We start from the raw sequence: 11,218 nt of genomic DNA, 5'->3' as shown, positions 1-11,218 counted from the left end.
TGTTTTTCTTTAAGAGAGAGGGTAGACGGGGTGATGGACACATAGGGCAGGGTTGGATAAGTCTAGACATTTTTTTTATGCTTTAAGGTATTACGCTTTAAGGCAAGTAACAGGTCGGGACATTTTTGCAACCTTCAGGGTGGTGTGTTTTTTTTAAACGACAGTTGGAAATGTTGGACTTAGGCTGTGTAATACTCCTTACCCAAATAAATTAGATAGCTGCCTGTGCACAATTATCTCGATACCGATGGCATATGTGTAGAGCCTCTGATTGCGACTCCGTAGATCAGAATTCGACTCCCAAAAAGGAATTGCAATATATTTGGTATTGTTATAATATTCTTCATTCGAATTTGCTGGAAATATAAATTTCCCTAGAACGAAGGAGATTATTATTTTTAAAATTATTTAATAAACAAAAAAAGCACATATTGCTCGATGAAAATTTGTTTTATATATAAACGAAAATTTCTCGTAAGTTTACCATACTAACTCAGCACCTCATCTGGAATAGAACGCCGATCTCCTTCATCACATTTAGAAACGCTACACCTACGCCATTGACAGCGACGTATACATTAACAGGCAGCTGGAACATAAGCTAAATTGTTTCGGCAACATTACCAAGCCCAAGCCCTAAATTTCCAACTGTCGTTTTAAAAAACACACCACCCTGGGGGTTGCAAAAATGTCCCGACCTGTAACTTGCCTTAAAGCGTAATACCTTAAGGCACCTTTTTAAAATGTCTAGACTTACCCAACCCTACCCTGTCGTGTCCATCACCCCGTCTACCCTACCCTGTCGTGTCCATCACCCCGTCTACCCTCCCCCTTAAAGAAAAACAAAGAAAAAACCCACTACCCCGCCAATAGGTGGCTTTAAAAAATTAAATCGATGTTCAGATTTTTGTGCAGGATACTGTACATTTTTTGTAACAAATGTTCGTTTCGTCATACTCACCTCTCATTTCTTAACTGTAGACATGGTGTCTTATGCAGAAAATGTTGCAAAGTTAATTGAGGTGTGTCGCAACTTTGGAAACCAGGCGAGTATAAAATGTCTGTGGGAAGCAACTTTCGAGGGCAGACGGCAAGACATTTTGTCCAACAAATTTGCTAACGTCGCTCATCTTCTTCAAACTGCCTGTCCAGTACGGAATCAAGTTGAATACGTAAGTAACACGTTTTTTTTCATCAACACTTCACAAGCAAAACTAATTTTCTTTGTCAATGCAATTTACAGCTTCATAGAGAGTTTGAGCTAATAAAGGGGGCAGAAACTTGCCAGAAATTCATGGCAAACTGGATTGAGTACGTTCCACTCATTATCAAGTTAGCTTCGAAAGTGAAGAATAGTCAGGATGCTATCAGCAAAGTGTTTGATATGTATAATGCAGCTGACATCAACAAGACCTTTGGTAATGTATGAACGTTTACATATGTTTTCTGAACGTAAGTCTAATCTTTCTTTATCGTATCACTCTTTTTTAGATATCAACGCTTGTATTGCTTTGGAGTTGTTGCCCCATTTGCTCCATGTGTGAAACAAAAAGGGTACTGTTGCAACGAATTACTTATACTACGTACAAGAGGTGAGGACTGTCTAGGAAACTGCCAGCTTAGAGGCTACATTGAGGTCAACGACGAACAGGCCGCCTTTTATTTTGCACTTGGGGAATACGTTCCACGTCATTGTTGACAACGAAGTGTTTCTGTCGTCATCAAACAATGTTTCCGAGGCTTTACTGAACATGTTTTGCTGTTATTATGTTTTTTTAATAGCCTACAGCCCCCAGGTTATGAAGTCCCTTCTCTTTATCCAAAGTGCAATCTGTGGATTGCAAGATCAACATTCAAACAAATGCCAAGTTTAAAGTTGATTGGTAAAAACCTGGAACAAGTTAAAGATCTCGTGTAAACCACTGTTTTCAATACAACAGTTGCCGGTTATTTTATGTATTCTTGGTATACTTTTATTTAGTTTGAGGTATTAAAATTTAAAAAAAAATGGGCTTAAAAGCTAGGAACAATTCGTAACCAAAAAAACCCAAATTGTTGTAAAAAAAAGCTAAGATTTGGTTCCAAAAACAACCAACTATTTGGAATAATAAAAACAAAGTTTTTGGCCAAACAGAAACAAAGTTTTGGAGCCAACCACACTAACGTTTTAAGGCCGACAACTGCAAAGTTTTGGTAAAAAAAAAAAGAAAGTATTTGTACCATAAAAGACCAAATGTTTGTACCAAAAAAAAAGGGAATTTTTGGGTGTGCAAACCACGAATCATTTGTTGTGCATAACAATCCAACTTTTTCGGGGTTAAAACCTATGAATATCAGACTATTAATTTTTGGGGGCTGTAACCCCGAAAAAGTTGTAGCAAATTTTAACAGTGTATGTAGGCAGGAACTTCGGAAATCTTTGTCCTTTCGATACACGACACTGAAGTGGCTTAACATTTTCTTGACATGTTTTGTAACAAACTCACAGCCTCCTGTTGTTCAACTGTAATTATTCATCGGCTCGAATTCAATGTTATACATTTTTCTTTTATCCAGAATTGAACTCATTTTTCAAAATACATGTATCACACGAGACAAACAACACTGTGATACTTGCTGTTAATGCAAACTTCCAGTAATATGCACAAAAAAGAATGGTAAAATCTATTTCCCTCAGCAGCCCCGCTAGTGTCCAATGTTGTCTATTAAAACCCCCAGGCCCAAGCAGCAAAAAAGGCGCTGTGCCTGTGTGAAGCCTATGCTGCATAGACAAATTAAATATTTTTAAAAACTTAATCTTTATTATTAGAAATTTGTAATCTATTTAATTTTACAATTTAACAAAAACAAAGAAAATTTATTCATACTTGCTTATGTTGCTGCTCTGGTTATTGTACTTTACTGGGAATTGGGAATGTGTAGGTCTCTGTTATCAGATTGACTTAGTCTTGAACGTTGAACTCTTGACGCTGGACCCCCTTGACTACTAGCCGAAAAAACAACGGCATCTCGTGGTGGCCAGAGTTATGGCTTACCATTTTATAATAATGAACAAAAGTGCATTTTTATTGAAGTAGCCGACGGTTGCTCTGCAAGTCTTCCTTATCTTGTATTTTTTGAAAATGCTAGAGAAAGTGGAAAAAAGGATCTTGAATTAGTAATGGCAGCCATGGTATCAAAGAACAAATCTTTAAGTCACATTTTCCACACACTCCATACTATAGCTAAAAAGGTGTTTCATTAAGGAACACAGTACTTCTCGAAGAGCAACTGGAGTGTAACGATTCAATAAGTATGTATAAATTTTATAAATCGTATTTGACCAACAGTTGTAACAACCAAGATATCTCCATCTACATAGGGGTTGTAACTCAGAGGTAGAGTGTTTGTGAATTCTTGATTTTTATGGACTATTTATTACGCTTGGAAAACATCAATTGTAGATTGCCGGAGAAATAGGACCCAGACAAATAGGACCCGGAGAAATAGGACCCAAAAATAGGCCATGGAGAAATAGGACCCGGTGAAATAGGACCCCTTTTTCTGACTTTTTTTTTAGGGTCCTATTTCTCCGCTAGATGGGTCCTATTTCTCCCTCCTGTCATTAATGGCTGCCTATGTTTCACAGCGTTGCTAAACAAATTTTTTTAACATCAATTTTTTTGTACATAAATTTGGTTGACACAAGTGTTACAAAATTTAAGTATCAAAAGGCGTCGTCTTCACTGCCGAACACGCCTGCCTGCACGCACGTCCCCCTGTCGGGCGTTGCCAGATGCCACCGCCAAGTTGGTGCAAAAGCGCCACAGTCCGGCCGGCCAATTCGATTACCTAAGGATCTGAGATTAGACAAAGTTAAATTACCGGGTGAATTAATTTGGATTTGTAAGTTTTAACAGATGCGCGTCGTACAACGCCACCATCACCAGGGAAAAGTTGTCGACTATCCATTGACCGCGCCGTGTATTTTCATCCAAGATGAGGACCCTATAACCAACACAAATCGGCCTTGTAGGATTTGGCCATTTCTTTCTTTCAATCAATCCGGGACATATTCACGCATCCATCATCTCCAAAATTGATCAAAGATGAATTAAGCCTGTCTCCATCGACGCCTAGACAAACCGTTATACTTCGTTTCGACATTTGGGGGAACATGAGGGTGATGGCGTCCGAGGATGAAGTGATTAGGGGTTAAAGGCTCCGGCTCCAATGGATCAGTTGATACACGAGTGATTGGACGAGTGTTAAGAAGAGAAGCGACTTCTTTCATGACGGTGAGTAGAAACTCATCTGTCACAGAACGTTCCTCAAGAACAGCTCGCAGAGACCTTTTGCAGGATGCCACAAGTCTTTCCCAAATCCCGCCAAAATGGGAGTCATATGGGGGAGAAAATTTCCAATTCATCCCTCTGTCAATCATTTCGTCTACGGCCCACTTTGAGTTGAGATTCTTCATTCCTTCATCAAGTTCCCTTTCTGCGGCAACCAAATTGGTACCATTATCGGAGTAGATGGTTGCTGGATGTCTGCGGTCGACCACGAACCGCCTTACCACCATCAAACAGGAATCGCTGGATAATGAATAGGTGACCTCCAAGTGATTGGCGCGTGTTGAGAAACAGGTTGCGATGAGAATCCAGTGTTTTTCGACGCGGCGACCGATGACAACGTTGAATGGGCCAAACAGATCCAGGCCGCGTCTCAGAGCCTTGATCTCACGTGGAAAGGCTTCCTCAGCTGCAACAATTAAGGAAATTCTTAAGGCCTCTTTCATTTCAGCAGTTGTAAGAGTCTCATTGCATTGTGGGTCTCCTCGTAAAGAGTAAGCTACAGTGCGCTTCAAATGAGCAAGATCATTGCGGCAATTTGCAATAAGTTTTGACACTATTGGATGTCAGCACTGCGGTGACGGAGGTGAAACGTTCAGTTGACCTCCGGTGTAAACTGGGAGGCACTCAGGATCTTCATATTTTTGGAACAAGTTGTTGCTGGCAGTTGAAGCACAGATTTGCGACAGTGGTGGGCCGTTCAGCCATCGGTAGTCGGGTTTAAAGTCTTTTGGAGTGAGTCCTCTCGTGCAGCCGTCAGCCGGGTTATCTTCACCTTGAATGAAAAACCATTCCTCTGGTTACGAATGGCGTAATATTTCATTAATTCCGATTTTGGACGAAGATGGGGCGCTCAACATGTCTGGACTGTATTTGGTGCAGGACTATACGAGAATCGGAATAATATTCGATTGGTGAGATTTCTATCCGAAGCTCCTTCTTGATAGTTTGCGCCAGTCGAACGGCAAGTACTGCGGCCTGAAGTTCTAGTCGTGGAATGGTGAGAATACTGGTTGGGGCAATCCGTTCTTTAGCCATGACGAACGAGAGATGATCGCGATCGTCACACGATGTACGTAGATAGGCAACGGCTCCGAAGGCAGAAAGTGAAGCGTCTGAGAAAACCAACAAGGTGAATGTACAACCGATGAGGGGAAAGCTGTCTGGTCGGTAACAGCGTTCAATGGAACTTTGTGAGAGTAAGTGGAGCTCTTCTGCGAACATTTTCCACTTTGTCAAGATTTTATTTGGCAAAGCATCATCCCAGCCCAAGGGCTTGAAACCTGAGTTGACAAGGGTGCGTGAAGTGCATGTTGACTGAAATAAAATTTTTGTAAATGTCAATACTGGCAAGCAAATACCGAGCGGGTCGAATGAACGGGCAAGAGCAGAAAGTTATTCCCGTTTTGTGTGTACTAAAGGCATAGGTTTAACACGAAGGCGGTACTTGTTGGACGTACAATCCCAGCCAAGTCCAAGGACATATTCAGTCGGTAGTGCGTCAACACGTAAATCACGAATAGGAGTTGCCCTGTCCTTTTCTGGGATACTTTCGAGGACCTTCTTAGAAGACGATGCGAATGCTGTTAAGTTGAATCCTCCTATGGATAGAGAGGCGATTGAATCTTGAGAGAACCGGGCTGCCTCTTCTTCATTTTTAATGATTTGGACATGTTGTCTGAATAGTAGTCATCTTCAATGTTTCCAGCGACATTTGGATATTGTTTGTTTTGTTTCACAGCGTGTCTTAAGGTCCAAATTGCCGCCGTTGATGCGTTAACAGCGCCAAATACTAGCGTCGTGAATTGGTATCTTAACAATGGATTTTTGGTGCCATATTCTCGAAAAACAAAACGCTGAAGAGACTGATGCTGTTCCGAAACACCTATGCGATGATAAAATGCCTCGATGTCTGCTGAAACCGCCACATGGAATTGTCGCGTATGAAGTAGGATGCCGATGAGACTTGGAATCAATGAAGGGCCCCGATATAATTGGTTGTTCAGTACGAAGTTTGAATATTGAACAGCCCAGTCCATCACCACTCTGATTTTTCCAGGTTTGTTTGGGTAGACTACGAAATGATGGGGGAAATACCAAATCAGTCCTTCCGGTGAATCGATTTCAGAGTGATGAACAAGTTTTGATACACCAAATTCGATTAGCTTTGTCTTAATTGAGTTGTACTTTGGGAGGACATCAAGATTTTCTGGTTTCAACAATCTTCTTTCCATACCAAAATAGCGAGATACTGCCTGGTTACGATTATTCCGTAAATTCAGACTGATGGAACGAAGAAGTAGGTCGACTTGCCAACCGCAGCCAATGAATTTTATAGATGTTTCTGTTAAAACATACGTGTCCAACGCCATCTGTGTGCATAATGTGCAACCATGTACAGCCATTGTACGTGGCTCTCTTGCTTTTTAGTACTGCTCCCGTACACATGTTCTCTCTCTCTGCATCTCTCTATCAAAGCAGTGATCTCCAACTATTCATTCAGGTACTTAATAAAAGATCATGAGTGTGTTTCTCAATTGTGTTATAGCTAATTCAAACAGGTTATGGGCCCAGGTTAACCGATATTTTTTTTCTCCCCTTCGTAAGTTCTAAAAAACAACACCAAATTCAACCACGTTGAACAACTCAGTGGCACAATTGTTCTTCTGCCTCCCATTGTGGAATCGAAATAGTAGAGGTACTTCACACATAATTACTTGCCAATATGTGATCGATTGCCCACTAATCATTTATATGTACAGACTTAAGGGACGTTACTACTATGACTGAATCAAAAATTCCCAAACTTAGCCATATCGAGCAGTTCAATGGCACAAACTTTCAATTGGGGAAGTACAATTGCTGGCTCGTTCTTGACCAAAGTGATTTACTTGATATAGTAGAGGTATTTCACACATAATTATTTGACAATATGTGATCGATTGCCCACTAAACTTTAACAATACTTACTGTTCTCAGGGGAGATCCAAGTTACCCCAACCAATTGTTAACGAAGACGGGGTTACCACTAATAGCACCCTTATCAAAGAATGGAAGAAGTGTGACACAACTGCTCGAGTTATTCTTATGGCAACTATCACCCCAAAAGAACAACAGGCGTTCGTTAATTGCAAGTGAGCGTTTGCCATTTGGGAGAAACTTGCAGCACAGTACTTGCAAAATACTTCTGCAAGCACACATGTGCTACAAGCAAGTTTCTTCAACTATCAATATGTCAGTGAACATAGTATGATGACTCACCTCACGGAAATAGAAAATCTTGCTCAACAGTTGGAAGACCTAGGGCAACCAATGTCTGAATCCCAAATTATGACCAAGATCATGTCTACACTGCCGTACAAATTCAGAGGTTTCATGACCGTATGGGACAATCTTTCTGCAAAACAGAAGACGATGCCCCAACTTATTACCAAATTGATGAATGAACAACATAGAAACACTTGCTCATCCCCTCTCTTAGAGAAGTCTTCTATGAAAGCCCCAAATGCTGAAGCCTTTACAGCTACTAAATGGTATAATTTCAGGAACAATCAACATCAAGACACGACAAGAAACTATAAGAAACAAAAAGTTCTATGTGAATATTGCGGAAAGGCTGGCCACACGGAAGCAGAATGTCGAAGACGCATTAACGAAGAAAATGGAACCCCAGACGTAATATGTTCATACTGTAAATGCTATGATCACACTGAATCAATATGTCAAAAGAAAATCAGATACGAAAGGAATCATTCTAAAAGAAAGACAAGCAATGCTAAACTCTCCCTATCTAATAACCTACCTTTTGCGCTTGGAGCAAGTACCAGACAACTTACAAAAGGAGGGTGGTATGCCGATTCAGGAGCCACACATCACATGTGTGAGGAAGAGTCCATCATGCACAACTACAGTACATTCCCACCACATCGACTTCGTGGACTGTAAATGGAATTGGTGGAATCCAACTGATTGTTCGCGGACAAGGAAGTGTACATATCACTACTACAGTATGTGATACGATGCATGCGGCCATACTACATGACGTGTTGCATGTGCCTGGTCTAGACACAAATTTGTTGTCGATCGCATCAGTCACTGATCGTGGAATTGATGTTCATTTTAAAAACCAAAATGTAACTTTCGTACGCGAAGGAACAATTGTAATGACGGGGAAGCGCACTGGAAGAAATTTGTATTTTCTCAACATCACAACAAGAAAAATCACCGAAGACCCTGAATCCACTAAGAAAAACTTCGCTATCATCGCGCACAAAACACATTGATGTCAGGTACCATTTCATTAGAGAGAAACAACTTGCTGGTATTGTTGACGTTGTTTACATTAGTACAACCTATCAGTTTGCTGATATCTTTACTAAACCTCTTGAGGCCTCGTGTTTCTCCTTCATTCGCTCACGCATTGGTCTTGCCCCGTCTCTTTCCGGAAATAAAAAAAAAAAAAAAAACAAACCAACAAAAACATCTTATGTATCTGCATTCCGTTATTCATGTCTGTACTGTCTGAAAGGGGATGTTAAAACATACGTGTCCAACGCCATCTGTGTGCATAATGTGCAACCATGTACAGCCATTGTACGTGGTTCTCTTGCTTTTTAGTACTGCTCCCGTACACATGTTCTCTCTCTCTGCATCTCTCTATCAAAGCAGTGATCTCCAACTATTCATTCAGGTACTTAATAAAAGATCATAAGTGTGTTTCTCATTTGTGTTATAGCTAATTTAAACAGTTTCAAGTACCTTCAGCGCCTGTGAGTCGTCGAATGAAATTATATTCGGAGCTGTCAGGTCGATGCCAAATGATTCCGTGAAAACGCTAAGTGAGGGTTGGCAGGGAAACGTCCTCGGATATTGGTTGGATTTTGATGCTCTTCTTTTGTTTAGTAAGGCAACCAGTGCCGTGGGTATCTTTCCGACAATTGCCCAACCAAATGGCGTGTTACGGCTGTTGGACTAACCTCGCCTTCAACGGGTCTTCTTACATCAAGGTACGTGTGTGCCTAAACTTGGTCAATGCCGATTAAAAGCTTAACTAACGAGGTGTCAATTGGTGGGAGAGTAAGATCAGCAAGATGACTCAATTTTTCTTTAACAGCGGCCAATTAATTTTGCGACAGGAAAGATTAATTTCGGGAACGACGAACACGTCTGTTTTTTCCACGATGCTATTTGATGTTTTGAGATAGAATGATATAATTTCAGAATGCATTTCGACAGAACTGTTGAAATTGCAAAATTTTATCTGAAAGGGGTGGCCTGAAAGCTGTAATTTCACAGCCAGAGATTGTGCTGCCAAAGTGGCTTCGATGCCTGGGTCTAGAATTGCAAATGATTTGACGCTAATGCTCCCTTTGATTACTGTGACATGAACTATTGCTAAAAGTACAGGCTGGAGTTTTGTTTTGGGTGGAGCATGGATCATAAGTACGGCAGTTGAGATGTTACCTTTCTTTTTTGGGAATTGTTGGTCGGCACCATGGAGTAATGTGTGATGAGCTTGGCCGCAGGTCTGGCACTTCATGTTTGGGCGTCGACAGTCTCGGCCGTAATGCCCTGTTGTGAGGCATTTGAAGCAATAGTTGTTGTCGGCTACGAGGGCAGCGCGTTGATTGATTGACATTCGTTTGATTGTGTTGCAGAAGTCAAGACGATGGCCTGGACTTTCGTTGCAGGCTGAACATTGAGGAATGGGCAGCCTGTTTGTTTCTGGAGTGATCGGTTGCATAAGAATGGTGGGGCCGGGAGAAGTGCCGTCTGTCGTTTGTCCGGAACTGTTCTGATGTTGACGGCAACCGCTACTTCCGCTTTGGCCATAGTTCGTTTGTTGCTGACGAGGAGTGTAGGGGGCTCGTTGATTAGGTATTTGTATCGAGAATCAATTGCCACGGTTTTCTTCAGCGCCGACTGCAATATCGATCCAACTATCGAAATCCTTGAGAGATGGAATATTTGGTCTTAAAGCGTGAGCAAACTTACCCCAGTCAATTTGAAGTTGTGGGTGGAATTTGGACGCTAGCGAAGAGATGACCGTGGAGTAAGTGAATGCTGACATGTGTTCGACATTCGAGAAGGAAAAAGGCGTTGAAATCCCCTACTCTGACTGGTTGCGTTTGGAGCAGATGAGAATTATGGGCTTGCATGACTGATCCAGAGGAGCCGTACTTTTCCGACAGCTCATAATACGCTTGTTCAAAGCTGTACCCGTTGTTAAAGATATAAGCTATTCTCTTTTGAATTTCGTCTACTAGAGCGTCTTGAAGACTCAATAGTTTGAGAGAGTCGGGCATATTGGTGTCTTTGATTGTTGCCCTAACACCGTGGTGGAACTTCTTCCATGCTCTTGTATCGCCATTGAAGGGCTGTACGAGGATTTTTGGCCAGCGACTGGACGAAGGGGAAGAAGCAGACGGAAAGGGAGCCGCTGGAGCCAATGTTGGTGGTTGAGACTGTGGCATTTGGAAATTGTTCCTAGTGATGGGTGTCGACGATGGACCTGGTGAACCATGGGATACCTGCCTTATTAAGAGAAATTAATCGTTCTTCTTAACGTATTTGATTGATGAGGTCGTCTTTGTTTCTTTGTTGATTGCGTAATAGGTGGTCAAACTCTCTTTGGTGAACTATCTTATTTTGCTCCAACTGCATTTCCAGTAAAATTTTGTGTCTTTTGGCTTGATTGGAGTCAGAATCATCTTCGGGCTGTGGGGTATTATCAAAGTTGGCGACTGTCTCTGACGGGATTGGTTGTACCTTTGGATTGTTGATTAGTAGAATGTTTTGATCTGCGTCATTTGCTTGGCGATTGGAAGGAGTGACGTTCCAGCTGCCTCTGCGCATTGGTTGGTTGATGATTGAGTCGGAAACGTTCT

At 41.5% G+C, this 11,218-nt stretch overlaps 1 protein-coding gene across 2 annotated transcripts; it reads left to right on the top strand.

The window, feature by feature from the left end:
* Positions 1-905: 905 nt before the first annotated feature.
* Positions 906-1,950, top strand: LOC123470312. Of its 2 annotated transcripts, none has more exons than XM_045170460.1 (3): positions 906-1,172; positions 1,244-1,423; positions 1,492-1,950. In XM_045170460.1, exons 1-3 carry the CDS (start codon positions 984-986, stop codon positions 1,594-1,596), a joined length of 474 nt encoding a protein of 157 aa, XP_045026395.1. In that variant the 5' UTR covers positions 906-983; the 3' UTR covers positions 1,597-1,950. The 2 variants fall into 2 exon arrangements, with proteins under 2 accessions (XP_045026395.1, XP_045026396.1); XM_045170461.1 differs by having other exon boundaries at positions 909-1,172; positions 1,244-1,418.
* Positions 1,951-11,218: the final 9,268 nt, after the last annotated feature.

The sequence above is a fragment of the Daphnia magna genome, linkage group LG3, assembly GCF_020631705.1.
Source record: "Daphnia magna isolate NIES linkage group LG3, ASM2063170v1.1, whole genome shotgun sequence".
Taxonomy (NCBI): Eukaryota; Metazoa; Arthropoda; class Branchiopoda; order Diplostraca; family Daphniidae; genus Daphnia; species Daphnia magna.
This window is presented reverse-complemented; position numbering and strand designations above follow the sequence as displayed.